This window comes from Electrophorus electricus, chromosome 8 (genome assembly GCF_013358815.1).
Source record: "Electrophorus electricus isolate fEleEle1 chromosome 8, fEleEle1.pri, whole genome shotgun sequence".
Classification (NCBI taxonomy): Eukaryota; Metazoa; Chordata; class Actinopteri; order Gymnotiformes; family Gymnotidae; genus Electrophorus; species Electrophorus electricus.
The window spans coordinates 13,077,433-13,099,027 of record NC_049542.1 but is presented as its reverse complement, the minus strand read 5'-3'; the positions used below and the strand labels follow the sequence as shown (position 1 = coordinate 13,099,027).

Genomic DNA, 21,595 nt, shown 5'->3' with positions numbered 1-21,595 from the left:
ATGGAAGGCAGAAAAGACACGCTGATACGCGCAGAGGGAGGTCAGATTGGCACACCGGCATCCAGGACGGTGTCCGAGATTGCTAGCGACCTTATGTGCGAGCAACAGGACAAGCCGACACACCGGAATTGCCAGAACCCAGACTCTTTTCCTTACACACGAGACAGAATGCACGAAGCAAGGGAGGAACAGCGGAGCGGCACATGTGAGGAAATGAGGCAGACAACCAAGTCCTCCGCGCAGGAAAGGGAGCCCTCAGATCTCCCCAACAACGAAGCCAGCAGCTCCGACGCAGAATCGGACTTCTACGAGGAGATAGATGTCAGTTGCACCCCAGAAAGCATGGACTACCCTGCAGAACAAGGTATAGAAAATACACACACACACACGCACACACACACACACACACACACACACACACACACACACAGTAAACTTAATAATGCGTCATGTATCATTAGCAACATATCGGTTAATATTTATTAATATGTTTCAAATACGAATTCATGCATAATTTAAAAATGAGGGATATAATCGTTTAATCAATGTACCCTACCACATGCTTTTAGGCTGGTGACAAAGTGTTCGATTGCTGCGTTCTGAATTGAGATAATTACCAAACCACAGTACACGTGAAGCGTTCAACGAGATGTCGCATTATCGTGCTGCTATAAACTACATATATTAGATACGTATACAACACATACAACTGAATCTCAAGCTGCAAACATTTTGTTCTGTTAGAAATTTAACAATGGCTCAACCCACAATGGTATTTAAACAGGCTGCACGCTACAGCATGTTACCGTGGTTTGTGGTGATGACCCTGTCAGTTGACGAAGGATTCTGTTCAAAGAACATTTTAGCACACCAAACTTACAAAACAGAAATACGTACCACTCTCCATCTCAATGTGCCCCATATAAGAACTGTGAGGGATCATCACTGGACTATCAATGAAAACAAACTGCTTTGATCTTTTTTTATCTACTTCCTGAGTTAAAACAGATATAGAACCTGTTAGTAGACATTAATGTAAAGAGGGTGAGAAACTGAATTAACAGTATTCCCTTTTTACACAGGCTATTATTTATAATAATAATAATAATAATAATAATAATAATAATAATAATAATCTTATTATTAATACCAAAACTACTACTACTACTACTACTAGTAGTAGTAGTAGTAGTAGTAGTAGTAGTAGTAGTAGTGGTAATAATAATAATAATAATAATAATAATAATAATAATAATAATAATAATAATAATAATAATAAAAATGTCATTGTAAGATAGCGGACAGTCAGGAAGCTTCATAATATGTTTGTTAATAAGCTTCGATCATATGGTTTTAATTTGAATGCTTTGGTGTACTACAATACCACAGAAATTGATTAGTCTAATTTTAAAACAGAAAAACACCTGTACATGTAATTGTACAAGCCATATATTATATAATTCAATAGGAATAGTGGGAAAGCTTACAGCTTGACACAGAACCAGTGGGCCTGAAGCTGATATGCTTTTAATTCCTACAGGATGTGAAAAGGAGTCTCCGAGCCACATTAACGAGAGCGGTGTGGACGGCGGGAAAATGGGCACGAGCCCAAGTACCATTTCATACGGTGCTGACCAGATTCGGCGATACCGAACAGCTTTTACTAGGGAGCAAATAGCTCGACTAGAAAAGGAATTTTATCGAGAGAATTATGTGTCCCGTCCACGCAGGTGTGAACTGGCAGCCGCCTTAAATCTTCCAGAAACAACCATCAAGGTACAGTAAAATCCAATTTTGATGACAGGTCCTTGTATTAAAAAAATGAACAATAAGTAACGAAGCAGCTAAATAATAAGAGGTTGGGAATGTTATTTCTGCCACAAAGCGAAGCTGTCTATTAAACAGAATTAAAGTTTTGGTCACTGGCACGTCTTTGCATTGGTTGTAGCCAAATAACAACGGATGTTTTAGAAACTGAAAGCGTGAAACGTACGCTCTGATAACGGTAATTTTATTTTTCACGAAGGCTTGTTCAACTGACTGCTGTATTTAAGTGTTTTAAATGTTTTGATTTCAGGTCTGGTTCCAGAACAGACGCATGAAGGACAAGCGCCAACGGCTGGCTATGACATGGCCTCACCCAGCCGACCCCGCTTTTTACACCTATATGATGAGCCAAGCAGCTGCCACGGGAAACCTCCCTTATCCGTTTCCATCGCATCTGCCTTTGCCCTATTATTCTCCGTTGAGCGGAATGTCCGCGGGTTCGGCCTCCGCAGCTGGCGGGCCATTCGCCAGCCCCTTACGTTCACTGGACAGTTTCCGGGTCCTTTCTCATCCATACCCGCGTCCGGAGCTACTGTGCGCGTTCAGACACCCTTCACTATATCCAAGCCCAGGTCACGGTCTTGGTCCAGGTGGCAGCCCGTGCTCCTGTCTCGCGTGTCACTCAGCCAATCAGACAAACGGGATTCCACAGAGATCGACTAACGCAGACTTCTCGTGTTCACCCACTACTAGGGCTGATTCCTTCCTCACATTCTCGCCGGCGGTTCTCAGCAAATCATCTTCTGTTTCTTTGGATCAGAGGGAGGAATTGACACTGACTAGATAAAACTTTTGGACCTTGACCACTTGCTGGCAATTCTGTCACAAATGAAAAAAAAAGCATGAATGACCCAAACTCTATGCGCCAACCACCCACAGTCTGCTATGCAAATATATGAACCGAGTAGAATTTCTGATCATGAACCTAGACTTTGCATAATGGAAGGCTAATTTAACAAGGATATGATAATAATATCACAAAGTAGATCTGCATAAAAAGACTTTTAAGAGAGAATATAATTCCACTGCCCTTGTAGATCGAAAGGAATTAGAAAATTGCCCAGTACTGAAATTAATGAAGAATAAATGTTTATTATAATTTATTCTTTTTCTGCTTACATATCCAAACTGACCTACATATGGTTTCCTTTAGTACTACAAAAGATGTTTTTCATCTTTTAACAAGAGGATTCGTTAACTGAGTCCGGTCTCATTATTCCTCCCGCATGAACGCTCGGTCCCGGTAGCAGGCCGAAATGTGCAGATGCGAGGGGAATTAAGGGCTGATGTATTCGAAAGGGAGAATTTTTGAATTTTGAATTAATGATAATGCGGCGCGCGCAGAGACTTGTCTGCCAAACCGGTAACAAGGCGCCAGGGGAGCGGATTAGGAAGCTCCGCAAGAGGCTTACGGGCTTGACGGGAGGAGATGTGTGAGAAATCCATTGGACAATCACATGCGGCAAATTGGGGCAAGCCCGAGATGCCTGTCTCATCCACCCGCCCTCAACTGAACGCTTTCACCCCCCCTCATATATCTTCATCCTATGCCACCTTTCTCATTCGTGATCTCGCGCTCTCATCCCTGAAGGAATAAAGCATACAAACACACCCAGGACGAAACTCGATGGACACACACTTCAAATAAACAGTATTAATAGACACAACCAGCTATATTTATTAACGAAATCTTTGATTATCTTTGGCATACCCCGTCCTCCCCCATCTTCCACCATTGCTTGGTTCTTATCAACGAATAAGTATAGCCATGTTCATATATGACATAAGGAATAGTCAGGCAGGCAGAATTGGACTTCGGAAAATATCTTAGTGTAATGTTCTGAGTCCATTGCTTTTTTCATAATAAATTGTATTTGAAATGAAAATTGCTGAATGTACTGAAATTCATTAAAAATAAAGTATGAGAAATGTCCTTCAAAAATAGAACAACTATAGTTATTCTTTGCGTAACACTCCGTTAATACAATTACTCTAAGATACTGGCTGTGAAGAACACATATGCCTACATTTATTAACAGTTTTATTTAAAAAATATATTTTAGTTAAAAAGAAAAAACAATATATTGCATGATTATTCATTACAATCAGTATTTATTTCACGTAAAAGACCACGTGTTTCGGTTTCGCCTGTGCAATTTACTATATCATTTTTATACGAGAATTAAGAAAACTAAGAACGTACAGAACTCATACCTAGCATCACATGTTCGTTCTTGAATATTAATTAATATAATTATTATAATATTAATGTTGCCTATTAATGCTCCTGAATATTCAGTCATAATTTGTCATTTGCGATGACGCAATCTAAATGGTTACCAGTGAGGCACATCTTTAATGTTTTCTTCTCAGATACTGGAGTGATGTAGCCAAACGGGCGTAACCAAATCCTCTGCTCTAATCTCGAGAAGATATTGTTTTTGACAGTTAAATAGTCCCCAGTCGCAGTTAACGGAGTTATATTTTCTCTTGTGCGCCGGTAAGAGAAACAGTGGAATGAGATGTCTCGAGGAGATATTGGAATATAGAGAGATCGATGATTCCTCCACCTCGCCAATCGGCGCACGTTAATTGGTTGGATTTACCGGGTAACTGAGGCACTTGCGCTGCAAATCGAAGCTTTCTGGACATAATGGGTAGAGTTGGATACTACCTCTCAGGCTAGCGCGCCACCACCACACCAAAGCTTCAGAAGACACTCTGAAATGCCCAAGGGGTAGATTAAGACGTACAGTAGCAGATCAGAAGTGACTTTTCACGTTTTAACCCTGTGGAGATGAACTAAGACAAGGGAAAACTCCCACAATGAAAATGCCTGCGAAAAGTCAATAACATAATCTAGCCTTAAAATAATATTAGGCCTATGATGGAACATGTAGAGAAAAATAGACTGTCAAAAATTATATTTCATGTGCGTTCAGGTTTTATTTCCGTTTCCTTATAGTGCAAATTTGGACTGATTCTCCGTTATATTCACGGATATAAGGGGCACCTGTTTGTGTTTTCGCGGGGAGGGCGGAGTGTCTCCTTTGCTTTCGTTAATTGGTGATCCTCTTATTTTATGAACGGGTGTCAACAAATAAAGTTTTCACCCGCACCTATCCACGTGAACCACTAGCCTTCCGCCACGGAGGGGCCGTGTAGCGCGGGGTGATTGATGGTCCTATTAAGCGCAGTTCTTGTAAGTGTGACCGGGCTGATTTAAATGCATATGTTTGGAATAATGCGCCATTTAAACGGACGGGCCATAGCTAAACCGAGAGGCAGATTTATGTCCTATTACGTTAAGGCCTACCCAGATCACGGGAATGGCCACGAAAGGAAAATAGGCGAAGTAAAATTACAATGAATAGTAAAACAAGGTAAGAGAGTGATAAATACCCGGCTTGATAAAAAATCACCCTTTATACAGCTGCTTCACTGGCTGTCTAAAAACAATATAAACTATATATTCAGACTTCAAAACATGTCTCGGCTAACGGCTGTATCGTCTATAGCTTCAGCGAATATGCTACAGGGGACGAAGAATTATGTACAAAGTCGGGCACCTCTTGGGCCAAACATTAACCCATCGATCTGACCTGGACCATTGCGCGTGCACATTCAGTACCGTCCAACACAGCAACGGTGATAAAAACGACACACACGAGTGGTTAAGCTTTTGAAGGTAACATAGGCTAGTCTAAACTATTAGGCACCATTTATAATTATTATCAGTTCTACATTTAGGCTACATTAAGGCTAAGAACCTCTCTTTGGACTGACAATAAACCAGGAGCTGGGGCGGTACTGTGCAGATGCCCGTTAAGCTGCCCGCCTCTCGAGGTGGCGGCTGTTTAAAAGCTTGTTTACGTTCTAATTTACGGCGGACAGTGCAAGGCGTGAATAGACCACTCGCTACCTAATGATGATGAATGGCAAATTAATGCACACGCGCGCCGGACAATCTGAGCCTTCATCTGGTTAAATAGGCTTTCAATAGCATTCAGAAAGTAGAGGTCACCTTAAATCAGTCGGGCGGTGTGTGAAAGTCATATTCCAATAGCGTCTATCAACATTATTTACGGTGCAGCGGAGACAACACCCTGTCCAAGATAGAGAAACAAAGCACCGACAGGCGCGCCATTAGATAAAACGTCCCGAGTAATTTATTCAAGGGAAACCGAGCAGGTTGAAGACTGTATTAGACCTGGCTGGCATGTTGGCCTAGTAGGCATTACCTCTGGGTAGTGCGGTGCAGTGATGTGGGTCTTATTCTCATGTGGTTTCTCCTGTCCGTGTCTCAGGATTCAATCACCTACATTGAGAGACAGCTCGGTTCTCATCGGTTCTGCATAGAAAGGGAAAGGCTTATCATCGCAGGAGCCTAATGCCTCTTTATATGTGAAATAAGATGATTTAGGGGATCTGGTGCAGGTCATTACAAGTAACCTTGCTGTCACTAACTGCTGCTCCCATTACAGAAACCCAGCCTGCTTTGTATGAGGGGTCAGACATAGATGTGAACGTGCTGTGACAAATATTTACATTGTCTGTACACTGGTTTGGTATAGTACGAGCTTTTATTGGACCGACAGGGATGTCATTTTTGCAGGTGCACTGTTTGGCCTTTGTCTGCCCAACAGAGCTTACTTAAGAGCAATCTTAAACCATGCCAGGAATACACGCACTTTAAAAAAAGCCCCCAACAAGAAAGCACTCCTATCCCACATAATATCCATCAAAATATGTTTGTCAGCCTTTCAGAATAACTGTCCACGGCAAGCAATAAGAAAATATATGTGTAAGATATTCCTCAGAGTTCAAATATGAATGTCCATTTTTGCATAAAGAGAAGATATCACTCTTGGTGCTCATCTGGGGTGTCATACTGGTGAAGGCATTGGAGTCTGTGGCACAGCGCAGTTTCAGTGTCTCTCTCTCCTTTTCCTTTTGTGGTCCCATATGTCAGCGCTACATTCACTGCTAATCAGCATGTTTTGTGTGTTGCATAGTACACAGTAGCTAGCATTCTGTTTCCTTTGACCCTGTACTCATGGTTAGCAGTTGGGGTTCAAAATCTGTTATTAATCCACTTGTGTTGATATAGTCTTCATTGAACACAAGTTTAATCTTAGACACAATCACTAAAAAGGAAAGAAATATAAGAGCGAACGAGTTGTTTGCCTCTATATTATTCTATATATAGGAATAAATAGTGAATTCATCTCTTATGGCTAGAATGCCCATCAGAAAGATTACCAACCTCGATTAATACAAGTTGAAAATTCATTTGTTTTATAGTTTTATCTATGCTCAGCAATACAGAAAATCTTTCTTTTGATACACTTCTCAGGAAAAAATGTAAAATATTTTTTACTGTGAAAATATGTATCATTTACTGACACGATTGTATTAAGTACTCTGTGCAGACTTCATTTAACAAGGTTAAATCACTGAGTCTTTTCCTTTGTTTGATGAGATGGAAGAACACAGAACAAGGGATCTGAATCTATTCCTCCATGCAGAATCCCTACAGATCGTAGGGCCCTTGCCTGGGGTCTCTCATACTCACCTCACCCAGGAAGTTCTCACTGGAGTTTAGTTTAGGGGAGAAGGATAGCCATGGTGTGATTATACATCCACTCTTGTGTGGATTTGAAGATTTTTGTTGGATCATTGTGGGAAAAATCCACTACAACCCAGTTCTAGCTTTTTCATAACCAGATTTCAATTTTACATCTTGTGTTACTTGAAGGAGTTCATGATACCATATAATCTGACATGTTATCCAATTTATTTGCAGGAAAAAAAAACTAAAAGAGCACCCTTAAAGTTCTCCCACCATAACTCTCAGTGGGAATCAGGCTCTTTTCTTAGATGCCATACTACAGTCACTGGTACCACAAAGCATTATGTTTTGTCTCTTCTGACCATAGAACCTGGTTCCAGTAAAAATTCTAGTAATGATTAGCAAACTCCTGAGATGGAGGCAATGTCCGACTATAGAGACTTGGTCTATGTAGACTTGATGAGCCCAAGATGAAACCAGTCTCTGCAATTCCCCAACCATGGTCCATGGAGAAATGTTTGGCTCTTGAATCATCGTCCCTTGTGTTCCAGGCAGGTTTAAGAAGGCTCCAAACAATTAAACTATTATGCTTTTGTAGACATTTCTTGATTAATAAAGGTCAACAAACATTTCATGTTTGTGTAGTTCCATGTTTGTATGTCTCTGAATTTTTTTCCACTCATGTTGATTGATGATTAAGGGAGACTAGTCATTGTGCCACGTCATATTTATAACCCAGTAAAACAGGAAGTCATGGAAACTACTTACGAATTTCTAAAGACTCATGTCAACTTAAAATATCTATAAATGGGAATACGATAAATATTTCAGCTCATAATGTCTTATAGAATAAATTTACTTCAGTAAAAGGTTAGAAGTCTTTCATATTTTGAGTAAAAGATTAATCTCATTTATAGCTAAGATACTTTTCCAGAAAGTCCATGCTCAACTGGATCTAGGCTGTCAGTGGTTCTGGATTTAGAGTGTCAGTGATTATGCATCTAAGGTCTGTGCTCATCTGGATCTAAGGAGACTGTGACTGTGGATCTAGTGTCCAGGCTCATCAGTATTTAGGTTGTCAGTGATTTTGGATCTAGGGTGTCAGTGATTCTGTATCTGTGATATTAATGATTCTTGATCTAGGGTCTCAATGATTCTGTATCTGTGGTCCATGCTCATCTGCATCTAGGGTGTCAGTGGTTCTAGGTGAAACTGTGCTTTGATTGTCTTATCATATATCTCATCATTTATCACTGGATACTGCTGCCTCGGGAACTACAAATCCCATTTTAAAACATTAATCTGTTCTTTACTTGCAGTCTTCCTCAGTGATTTCAGACACCCACACAGATGTATAGGTCTATACAAGGGGCAAGACTATTACCATGCTATGGTGCTACACAAATGGTCTTTCCCAAGATATAATCACTCTCAAGAGTCACAACTCATCCTCCAAGCAGAGAGATCTGTAGTGGCTGTCTACAACAGTGGCCATGGATAACACCATTTCTCTCCATCTCCTGCTCTTATGGCTCTAAAGCATCCAGGCGAGGCAGATCCAGGTCTATACCTCCTTCACTTCACTGCTCCTATTAGGCTTTGCCAGCATAATGTGCTATACTGAGCAGAAACCAGCTAAATGTTAAGGCTACATGCAGAGTCTATAATGGCTAGCAGGGGTATCAGCACAACACAGCTGTCATTCAGCCCATATGTAAATAAAAATGTAAAAATGTTGATGACTATGAACATGTCTAATAAACCATCACAGGAAGCATACCCTTTGCTGGAATAGCAATCATGATACAAAACATCCTGTTATTACTACTGTGCTCACATTCTGGACTTTTTGTGTTGTTGTTTTTTTAAAAATCATTTTTGTGCACAATTCTACAGTCTACTTGATGGCAATATTAAAGTTCTAGAAAATAATATCTGATCAGTATCCCACTGGGATTTAATACCTTATAAAACAAGAAATCAACAATCAATGGGCATAGAATTAGCTCTCAGCTTCTTATGACTTTTATATATTGTTTAGAATGATCAACCTCTCAACAGAGTAACGTACTAGTACAATGATCGTACCAGTCTTCCATTGAGATCTAATTTACCAAAGTTGAACTTTATCACTGTGCACTACATTTGCCAATCAAAACCACTAAACAATCTTATTAGCAGATTTCTAACTTTAAAAGTTTTAATGTTTACTACTAGCAACATCATCATATTTGATAAGATGTGTAACTCTAATTAAATATATTTGTGAAATTGAGGATCATGGGAAAATCACTTTCTTGGAGATCTCACACTGGTGTACTAGTGTGATAATTATGGTTCTAGCTAATGCTGCAGACATTAATGCTCTTTTATTTCCCAAAACTCTTTATGCACCCCAGAAAGCTTTGCCAAGGTTTGAAATATCCCCACATCATGCAATACTGTTTAAAATAATTTAATAAGCACTTTGTTTTATGGGAGTGGGTTATTGTTTTATGATAGCTGAGGCAGCCAATGGCTTTACAGTGCTCTCCAGTTCTCTCTCCAGCTCTCTCCGAACCTCATTTTATTTTACAGCACTATGCTTTGCTGCATGTCAACCATGCTGTCTAACTACAACCACACCAGCCCAGACTTTTCCCAACCATTCACAGACTACCAGAGTCAAAGGCTATCAAGGGTGGAATCTACAATCTAAAATTTACACAGCACTGACTCACACACAGAATCTGCTTCTGTAAGGTTTACAAATACTAAAGTTCTTATGAATTACACACAAATAGCTATTCTACCTATACTGATCTCTAAAATGTATTACAACCTGAATACATTCAATGTACAAAGGTATCTAAGTCTATGTCTGTGGGAGAGAGAAACAGAGACAGAGAAGGAGGGAGAGAGAGAGACATTGGGGGATGTGAGATTGGCTCTGGAACCAATTGATGCATTTCCATTCCATCTTTCTGTCGCTCTTACTTGTCTCTGATATGCTCCAGCCTCCTAACCCCTAAAGAAAACAGGGCAGGGATTACGTTTACTCACTTATCTAGAAGTGCAAACACACACACACACACACACACACACACACACACACACACACACAGAGAGAGAGACCTACGCTTGTTTTTGTGAATTGTGAGGGTCACCTGGAGGATTTGTTATACTGTGGGAGTCACCCTTTCCCAAGGTCCTACAGACTTAAAAAAAATCATGATTTGTCAAAATACACTTGTGAACAGTAATATCACTTCAAATTACAAATATCTCACCATAATGGGTTCTGACCTGAAGCCACATGTGGGGACACAGGGGACATGTATACCTGAGGACCGTCATTACACATTACCTGTTTTCATTCTTTGTGAGAGCCAGTTCACTCACACACACATACACACACACACACACGCATGTACATGTACCCACATAGTACACACGTATCCATACACATGCACAATTGCATGTGCATATGCACACACATGCATACACACACAAACACACTCTGTTTGGTGAATTGTTGAAGTGTGACAGCCTTTCGGCATTTCTTTCCGAACATGTAGACAGCAGTCACACAACACTGAAAGGATCTAATGACTCCTGACTTTGAGAATTGATTTTGACAATCTACATGTAATTGATTTTGACAATCTATATCTACATGATTTTTGAAATATGTATTGGAATTGAATGAAAAAATGTGTCATTTGTATCAAGATAATTCTGGGATCAGAAATACTAAAAATAGAATTATAGTTCCTTTTTTTTGTAATAATAAACTAAAAATAATTCTGAATATGAATAATAATAATAAAAATGAAGAGCATGTCTTGGAGTTAGCAAATCTTAAACCCGAGAGGCTAGGTCAGCACCTGGGGCCATATAGCAATAAAATAATTGTTTAAAGCCCAGGGAGCCTAAATCTATTTCCTTTTTAATTTGGTTAATCCTGCTGTTGTGGCCACACAATGTGCATGTACAAGTATGTTCTGTGAGTACTGTTTACATAATCTTTACTCGCAAACACTCCAAATTTGAAGCCCACCCAACACTCTCAACTTCTCTATCCAGCGAGCAAAGGCTTTAGCCAAAATTACAGCATAATCCGCATCATTGGGATGATTAACTTAAGTGTGTAGTCAAAGCTGTGCTGAAATGTCAATTATAACATTTATACATATCAGTATAAAATAGGGATTGTATTTGAGTAACATATTCTACAGAGGCCAGTTTTATTTTTAACTACAGGAAATTTCGACCATAGTCAGTGCTAGGCTGAATTATTTAGTAGTGAAGTTTATGCAAATTTTCACTATCCAGGTAACTAGCCATTTGTTTCTAAGCCCACAGTTTTGCTTTCATCCTGATAGAAAACATAAAAAGTCATCATTTCATCACCACCCTTGGACAAGGCACATCTGGTATCTGAACTTCACAATGATATGCATCAGTATACATTGCACTACGTTTGTATGTGCATGTACACATAACTCTGATTGCTTGTGTCTTTGTATTCAGTTCTGATAGAGTAACATAGCCGATTGTGAGTCTGAGACAGTGGGATGTCAATCAATCATGCTTATTGGAGCATTAGGATCACACACTCCTGGTTTTCAGAAAGGACTATAAACAATGTTTATTGTGTATTGTTTTAATTAAGATTTTTTTCTTAATGATTAATAAAACTTGTAATGCTTCACGATTTGTTCCATGGGTTGTTATACATTAACAGTTCAATAACATAGCCAGCTAAACTACTCCTGTAGCACAGCGAGATTTGATAAGGTAATGTAGAGGAAATTAGCCTGGTACTGTTTAGAATATTCACCAATAAGAAGATAAAAATACAAATTAAAAAATATTTTACCAAAAATACAAACATTTCAGATAAACATTTAAAAAGATGAACATTTTACATCCATCATGTAATTACATCAAAGAAACAAGTGAAGTGTGCAGGAATATATGTGAGATTAAATGTCCTTGCATAGCAACACACACAGCACAGTTAACATCTGTTACAATCAGAAACTTTGGTAAATATACCTGCTTTTGTGAATGTCTGGACATAGCCCTAACCCAGCCCTAACTACATCTACTCCAATGGGTGTCAGCCAGTTCAGGAAAGATTATATTGTACACATACATCTGGGATTCAAACAGCAGGGATTCAAACCATGAATCATGGTGGTATGGGTTGCATCAATAAATAGTGGGGGGTAAATGACAGAAATAAACTACAGACTAGCAAAAGAAATGTAATTTTAATGTTAGTGTGTAAATTCAAAGTGAACATGATCTATTATAATGTTTGGGACACTGGACATTATTAAAATGTTTGCTAATGTGAGCTATAAGAGGTGGAATGAAGCTACTGGAAGATACAGGCCAGGACAAGGGCAGTGGTGTGAGAGAGAGGTAGGCCACTGTCTTTAATAGATGTCTTTAAAGATCACTCAGTGTTTATGCTTTCCCCTGACCCAGGAGAAAAAAAAACAAGCACTGGATTTCTCCATCTTACACACACACACACACACACACACACACACACACACACACACATGCACGCACACACAAAGACACAAAGACACTGATTTGTGGTTGTAGAAGGGGGTACGTGGGTGTACCTGTGTGCATGTCCTTTCCGCCTGGGCCTGTCTGTTGATGGGAAGAAGGAGCCAGACAGAGTAACAGAGAGTAAGGAAGGTTTTTATGGTGATGTTCTGTTTGTGGTAATTGTCTTCTGCTAAGCTGAACAGCCTCTTAACTTTAAGCAGGTTAATGGAACTTTTATGAGCCCCTTCTACAGTCGGCTGACCTCTGGAGTTTCTCTCTTGCTCACTCTCTGATGACAAAGCTGAACAGAGAACCCACAGTGCAGCACGCACGCCATGACCACCATTTCCTTCTCTGCTCTTCATCCAGCTTTCTAATGATTACAAATATATAAACATAAAATTATTATTCCTATGACCTGAGTAGCAACAGGGACTTAAAATCATGTATTCTCTCAATCTCCACTGTGTGCCACTAATCAGGTTTACAGTCTCCGTTTAAGACAGAGACTTGAACAGTGGAGACCCTGGGCAACACACACACACACACACACACACGCACACACCACATATACACACACACACACACACACACACACACACACACACACGCACACACCACATATACACACACAGTGTGAGAGTGAGAGATAGCCTCACTAAAAGTCTTAACTCATCATAATCACTTTTATTCGAGTTCATCATCGCAGCGTCAATAGTCATCATGTGGCCATCAGACACAGTGTGATGGAGCACTGTCCATCTGAAGGGACACACACATCCACACACACACACACACACACACAGTTAAAGAGTTATGTGCTCAAGTAGGTGCATAAATGCTCACCTCTGTAAATGTGAATATGAATTATAAGCAGTAAATTGATTTTCATTCTGTGATGCAAGATCTTATTTGCATGTAACTATCTGAGAGCAAAAAAGGAACTTTTATATACACACACACACACACCTCCTCACCCCATAGTGAGTGAATAATACGGGCTGCGGTCTTCATCAGTCTATTCCTCTTCCTCTCATTTCCCCCTTTTGCTGTTTTCTACCTTCTCTTACGAGCTGTAACTCCTGCACAGCAGAAATGATAATGATGATGATGATATGAAATAAAATATTGCACCCAGACAGGCCTCTAAAGATAATAATCAATATTGATCCTCAGAGAGAGATACACAGTGAGAAAGAGTGAAAGAGAGAGTGAGAGAGAGAAAGAAAGAGAGAGAGATGGATGTAAATAAGGAGTCTTCTCTTGACAGAATCAATGAACATTGTGGACAGATTCTCAAGGTGCTAAAGAGGTGTGTTGTCAGATGCACAACCAAATAGGTAAGTGTGTCTCACTTTTATCTAAGTATTGTTTCTGAGACAAAACTGCAAATTCAGTATAAACTGAACATATAATGAGAGCTTTGCTCCAGTTTATTTTAGACAGATGCAAAATGCATCAAAACTAGGTTTGGATCTCAGAGAAAGAACAGTCTCATTCCCTTCTATTGATTTTCTGGCACTGAAACGCTAGCCACTAGCAAGCACAGTGAAGGATGGCCAATACATGACAGTTATTCGCTCAGATACAGACTGCTGCCCTTTGAAGGAGTTACTATCATAAAGGAGAGATTCACTAAGAGCTTAAAGCTCCTACTCTAGAAATGAGGAGTAATTTGGAAATGTGAGCTCCAGATTCAAACAGTGGTTGCAACGATCTCTGGCTGTGATTTTGCTAACTGACTTTGTCCACAAGCCTACCAATTTTTAAGTGGTGCTTGGGGAGATTAAAAAACCAGTTAATGTTATGAGCTCCTCTCAGCCTGTCCTGAGCTGGAGAGATACTGACACTGATAGTGAGTGCTGTACTACACTCAGAGCTCAGCTGTACTACACTCAGAGTTCAACTGTACTACACTCAGAGCGCAGGTGCAATACACTCAGCAAAACAACATGCTCATTCAGAGTAAGCAAAGTGGCAGAGCGACAGATCTATGACACACAAAAACTCTTAATAAACAAAAAGTAAAAATGGGGCAAAATACCAGAATATCTCGAATTTAGATACACAAGAGCATCACACTACCAATAATTCCTGATATATTACAAACCAAATCCAAAAACTGGATTATTCCATGTCCATTGTGGGTGTGTTAGGAACAAAACATTAGAGTAAGGGAAAAAGGGGAACTGTGCATCTATTTATTATGTTTACTCTTTGACAGCCACATAGGAGCTTGTTGGCCAGCTCTATTCCAATCAAGAGCCAATAGTACCTAAATTTACCCATCTTCCCCAGCCAACACACCACTGAGCATGTTGGGTGCACCTATTACCTGTAAAAGTGGCTACGCAGCAGGCAGTGGTGACAGATGAAGATTTAGCTCTGTGGATGAGAGCACTGCATTAACCATGACATTGTTACCACGCTATCCCATCATTCCGTGTTCAGGGACGAATCCCACAAACCCCAGGCCTGTTCCGTCTCTTCGAGGGGGCATGATGAGGTGATAAATGAACAGACCCATGGGAGGAGACGAAAAGGAGAAACAGGGATCCAGAAAACACAGATACAGTGGTTGCCCTCTGACCTAGTCTCAGTCATTTATTTTCTTTTTAACCTTTTTATTTCTTTTTCCATTCCCCATATATAAACTCAGCACAACACAACTGTCTGTCCAATTACACACACACTCGTGCGTGCACACACACACACACACACACACACACACACACACACACACACACACACACACACACACACACACACACACATAAAAGTACGTAACAACTCTGTTATTGGGTGTCCTTCCTGTAAGAACTGTGGGTAATCCTCCTCTTTCTGAGAATTTCTCTGGGTCTTTCCTCTTTCATAATCAGGCATGTCTGATTTGTACTGGTTTGTATTCAAAGCTGCAATGAATATAAACTAGAGAACAACTTCAACATGGTGGGGCTAATCAGAGCTGCCTCAGAATTAAGTCAACCTCCTTAGTCCCGTCATCCTGCCTTTCCTCTCTCTCTCTCTCTCTCTCTCTCTTTCTCTCTCTCTCTCTCTCTCTCTCTCTCTCTCTCTCTCTCTCTCTCTCTCTCTCTCTCTCTCTCTCTCTCAATAAAGACATGGATGAGATACCAGGTCAATTGACCATGAAGCAAACCTCAAGTGTGCAGCAGCAGGAGAGACATTGGAAGCAGTTTCTCTTTCATTATGGCAATAGAATCCTGTCTCCTTAATGCAGATTCCTCAAATAAAGTGTTTAGACACACTGATTACCTTGTTAGGTCATTATGGAAACACAATGAACTCTGACTACTCCATTTTATATACTTATCAGCAGATGAAGAGGAAACTGTTAAAGCAATATCTGCACAACATTGAATTCAATTTTGAAGTATCGGGGTTCAACAAACAAGCAACATGATGCTGTAATTGAGACATCACTGAAAATTTACATTGAGTTGAAAAATAAGCTATAAGATATGTTAATACTGCTAACATGTTTATGGTCAATAGCGCTCTGTTAGCACTGTACAAGAACCATGTCTATGTTGTCCAAATATGTGTATGAGAGCATACACATATTTTTTGCAGCAACAACTGGGCATAATTTTTACTGCTTTTTTTTCCAAGCCAAATATGGGAGAGTAGTGTACATACTGGAGGATTAACATTAGATAGCTGAGTGAGGTTAGATTTGATAATGCCCACAGTGAGGGACTAACATTAGTTAGCTGGGTGAGGTTAATTGTACTAACACTCATACTGAAGGACTAGTATTAGCTGGGTGAGGTGAACACTCAGGAAAGCATAAATGGCTAGCACCAAACCACCTAAGACTAGCTCACTCTATCATAGATAGATGTGTACAACCCCCACCCCATGGGTGCTAGAACTGTCATCATTTACTGAACTAGTCATCATGGGAATGAGCGGAGATGGATTTTGATCATCATGGGAACCAGTCTGTGATGGATTCTGATTGGGCCGATGATCATTCTTCCAATATGAGTAATTAATATAATGAGGGGCTCCTGAATGTGAGGAGTAGAAGGTAATGTATATGGGACACACACCATCATTAGTCATATACGACACCATACATTCAGTGAGAGAGAGAGAGAGAGAGAGAGAGAGAGAGAGAGAGAGAGAGAGAGAGAGAGAGAGAGAGAGAGAGAGAGACAAAGAGACAGAGAGAGTAAGAGACAGACAGACACATATAGTGAGGTACAGAGTAGCACAAAGCTGAGGACAATAGCATATCTTAAATGACATACTGAACTTAATTTGAGGCTACATGGATTCATCCTACAGCAAAAACAAACAAAAACAATCCCATAATACCCATAATTCAGTGTTGCAAATCAGAAAAGCTAGCGAGGAACTCATGCTACAGGGCAGAAGACTAGAGCCAACATATGCACTACAGTATTTCCCACTTTACTCTTCATCTGCAGATTTTTAAATAAACATTTTACCATTAAATACTACTGATAATCAGTTAGTATAATTACTCTGTTTAACCAATTAGTATAATTACTTGGAATAACCTTAATTGTATGCAGTTAGCCAGCCCAAATTTTATACCATATTAGCAACCCTACAGTTTATGAGTGAAGTTTACCTTTAATGTCCATTTAGCTGTCACCTTGCCTTACTCTGATATGAAGCCACTAACAATAAACCATGTATCTTTCTCTTTGTCAATGTTATGTACTAAAGAGCAGTACAATACAGTTCCAGTTAATTACAATAAGATAATGAACACACTGGAGGCTCTGTGTGAACCTGCAAGGCTTGCTGCACAGGGATCTATCTGTGCTATCAGGGATCTATGTCTCCATACACACACAGGGCAGAGGACAATTAGTGTAGGCCTTTCCATCTGACCCCCGGAACACATGTAAATACACACACACACACACACACACACACACACACACACACACACACACACACACACACACACACACACACCCATCACCCAACAAGCATACACATGAGGTGGTGTTGCAGGATGTGGCTAATTGGCTAATCTGGTGTCTCTCACACACTTAATCATTTTAAGCACCTTAAAATGCTGTGCAACAATAAAGTAACGAGCAAAACACCTCAGACACCCAGTAGTGCACCATATTTTGACCCCCACTCCAACCCTTCTCTCCCTCTCTCCCTATTTCTTCCTCATCTTCCCTCATTCCCTTTCTCGTCTCCTAAATCTTCCCACATTCTTTCTCCCTGCTTTCTTACTCTCTCTATCAGACTCTCTGCCTTTAGATTTCAGTTCAGCTTCAGGGCAGTTGTAGATACTGTTCAATATGGCAAATGTTCTTTGTTTAGACGATTTGGCTCTAAACTGGAAATAAAGAAAGTTTTTTTTTTTTTTCAGTTATTGAACTATAAACAGTTCATCTACTTTCCTTTATGCAGAGCTTGCACTTCAGTGACTAGGCCTCCTGTGCAAGGTGTGTTGAAAGGGCAGTGTCCATGTGTGTATGCATCAGGGTTGTGTGGATGTCTTTATCTACTTTAGTTGCTGTGTGTGTGTGTGTGTGTGTGTGTGTGTGTGTGTGTGTGTGTGTGTGTGTGTGTGTGTGTGTGTGTGTGTGTGTGTCTGTGTGTGTGTCTGTGTGTCTGTGTGTGTAGGTCTGCATGGTGTACAGACGTCAGTGTGGGCTGGGTTCACCGCTGCTCCCTTTATAGTCACTTTCAAGTTTCTGTTAATGAGGCAACCGCATCTCCCAGCAGCTCCCTTGTAAACAGCCAAATTAAAAACCCAAATATGAATCACACTCCACATAGCTGACGCTCAGCACTCATAGCTGTCATAGAGGTCAGACTGGACAGCAAGCTGTCAGAGTAGCTTACTGCTAGGGTTACAGCTAGAGTTAAACCTAAACTGACCACTAGGGTTACAGCTAGGGTTAAAACTATTAAAACTATGCTTACTGCTAGGGTTACAGCTAGGCTTACAGCTAGGGTTAAACCTAAACTGACCACTAGGGTTACAGCTAGGGTTAAAACTATTAAAACTATGCTTACTGCTAGGGTTACAGCTAGAGTTAAAGCTAAGCTTACAGCTAGATTTGCCACTGCTGGTGATGTAGGACATCAGTTTCAAGTCAGAAAGAAGTAGCATATTCTTACACTTGCATTCCTACTGTTTAGAATGGATTATTCCTACACACCATACACCATATATTTAAACTGCACTTGTTACTTTACTGTCAGTGCTATAAAAACTTCAGCTATAATAGTGGACAACACAGCTTCTGTGCACTACAAAACATTAGGCTCCACACTGACAGGTTCAACATCAATTTCCAGACTGCAGCAGAGTAATTAGCTGAAGACCAAAATGTTGCCATTTAGTGTATACCCTAAATTCCAGTTTAAACATGACCAGTTATTGCCCAATACTCCCAGTTAACAACTAGCCATCAGAGCACTTATGGAACAGGGGATTGTCAGAGCCTGCTGCCACATAACTGCACATCACGAGCTTTATTCATAAAATTAACTACCACGATTAAGAACGTAAGATAAAAGCAGCTTTTACAACCTTTGCACTAATCCAGACAGGGTTTGTCTGACTGCCTGAGGTTGTCTGCAGACGCAAACAGGGCTGCAGGATTCATAAAAACGTGAAATAAAAAGACCAAAAAACACCATTACAAGGTTCTTTTTTTGTTTCTGATTGTGATGATGGAAATAATGACATTTGCAATGGAGAGTGTGTGTGTGTGTGTGTGTGTGTGTGTGTGTGTGTGTGTGTGTGTGTGTGTGTGTGTGTGTGTGTGTGTGTGTGTGTGTGTGTGTGTGTGTGTGCGTGTGGTTGGGCTGTCTGCAGCAGAGCTTTGTAACAGAACAATAGTAAAACAGACAGACCACAGAGCTGGAGCGGCTGGCAGATGACACACAATGGTAGACGACACACACTGGCAGACGACACACACTGGCAGATGATAGAAGAGAGAGCAGATACAACCTCACCCAACACACCCTCAGTGTCACTGACCACTGTCTGGATGTTTTGAAGGGCATGTCCATTATTCTTTGAAATTTCAAAGTATATATTGGACTTTAACAATCTCTGTTCCTATGTGACACACACACACACACACACACACACACACACACACACACACACACACACACACACACACACACACACACAATGGCTTACAACAGCTTCCAAGCCAAGGAACACAGCACAGTCTTATACAAATATACAAGTGAACAGGAGGCTAATATTAATGCTAACTCATGCTAAAGAAGAGTACAAATATCAGACAAGGAAGACAAACAAATGGGTAGTTTGTTTAGGAAATGAATCCAAAGGTTAACAGTCTCATGCAAAAGCTATATTTAATTTTCACCTTTATTGAGATACTGGTCTGAAAGCATTGTAATTACAACTGAGATGGAGACCTGTGTGGATCACTTTAGCATGACTATCTCCAAATAACAGCATAACCAAAAAATGTCAATCAGGAAGTGAAAGAAATTTACATGTACAAGTACATCATGCAATCAGCCTAGTGAAATATGCTTACGTGAGAGAGAGAGAGAGAGAGAGAGAGAGAGAGAGAGAGAAAGAGAGGGAGAGAGGGAGAAAGAGAGAGAGAGAGAAAGAGAGAGAGAGAGAGAGAGAGAGAGAGAGAGAGAGAGAGAGAAAATTTAATTATAAGCTATACATTTTTTCTTTCTCTATATGATGCATATCAGTTTTCATAAACAATAAAGACTGGCCTCCATTAGAAATGTAAAAGTGACTAAATCTCAAACAGATTCATATGAATGAAAATCAAAAACATATAGAACCATTTACAATGGCCAATATCATCATCTTTCCCCATTAAGATTGTAATGGAACAGTATCCTTAAAACAGATACCTGCAGACTTTATTTGAGTACTTCTTTGACATACTGTTATTAACTTTTACAATTTACATTTACAGCATTTAGCTGATGCGTATCCAAAGCAAATTACAAATATGACTGAATTTGAGCATTTGCGGGTTAAGGGCCTTGCTCAGCAGTGACTACTTGGAAGTGACAAGTACCTTAATCATGAGCACTGCCATCTGGCTAGTACTTAACATAGAAACAAGACTGAGTAGCTTTAAAGGAATTTCCTCTATTAGGCATAAACATGCATGCCAGTGCCTCACTGAATAATCACAGTGACTAGTACTCTCTTTGGTGGCATGAGCCACCCATACCTTTATGAGTGACATCTACTGTCCCTCCTCCTTTCGTAGGAACTAAAAGACAGAGAAGACTTTGTTGGCATAGCCACAGATGCACAAGGTGAGATAGATCTGGTGTGCCATAGAACAGAGAGGGACAGGGGTCTCAGTGTAGGTGTCAGTGTTCTGGGCAAAACTCAGGACCTGCCAGGAGAGAAATGACAAACAGAAACATGACAGTACATGTTTCTCTTCATCCTAAAATAACTGAAAACTACATGTCTCACTTCAAAGGGTCACATGGTCCACATCCATGTCTGGAACCAGGATAAATTTACAGAGTGGGACAATTATAAATTGGTTGCACAACAGTAGGTGGTTTGGTAGTGCTCAACAGTTCCCTTTTAACACATATCTGTAAGCATTTATTTTGATAGTAGGAAATAGTTGACTAGTA

The 21,595-nt window shown here is 40.1% G+C and overlaps 1 protein-coding gene across 1 annotated transcript; it reads left to right on the top strand.

Annotated features, from left to right (window-relative positions):
- Window positions 1-2,614, top strand: evx1 (even-skipped homeobox 1). Its single transcript, XM_027014977.2, has 3 exons — window positions 1-364; window positions 1,541-1,776; window positions 2,078-2,614. The coding sequence occupies exons 1-3, from the start codon at window positions 1-3 to the stop codon at window positions 2,612-2,614; spliced, it is 1,137 nt and encodes a 378-aa protein (XP_026870778.2).
- The last annotated feature ends 18,981 nt before the right edge of the window (window positions 2,615-21,595 follow it).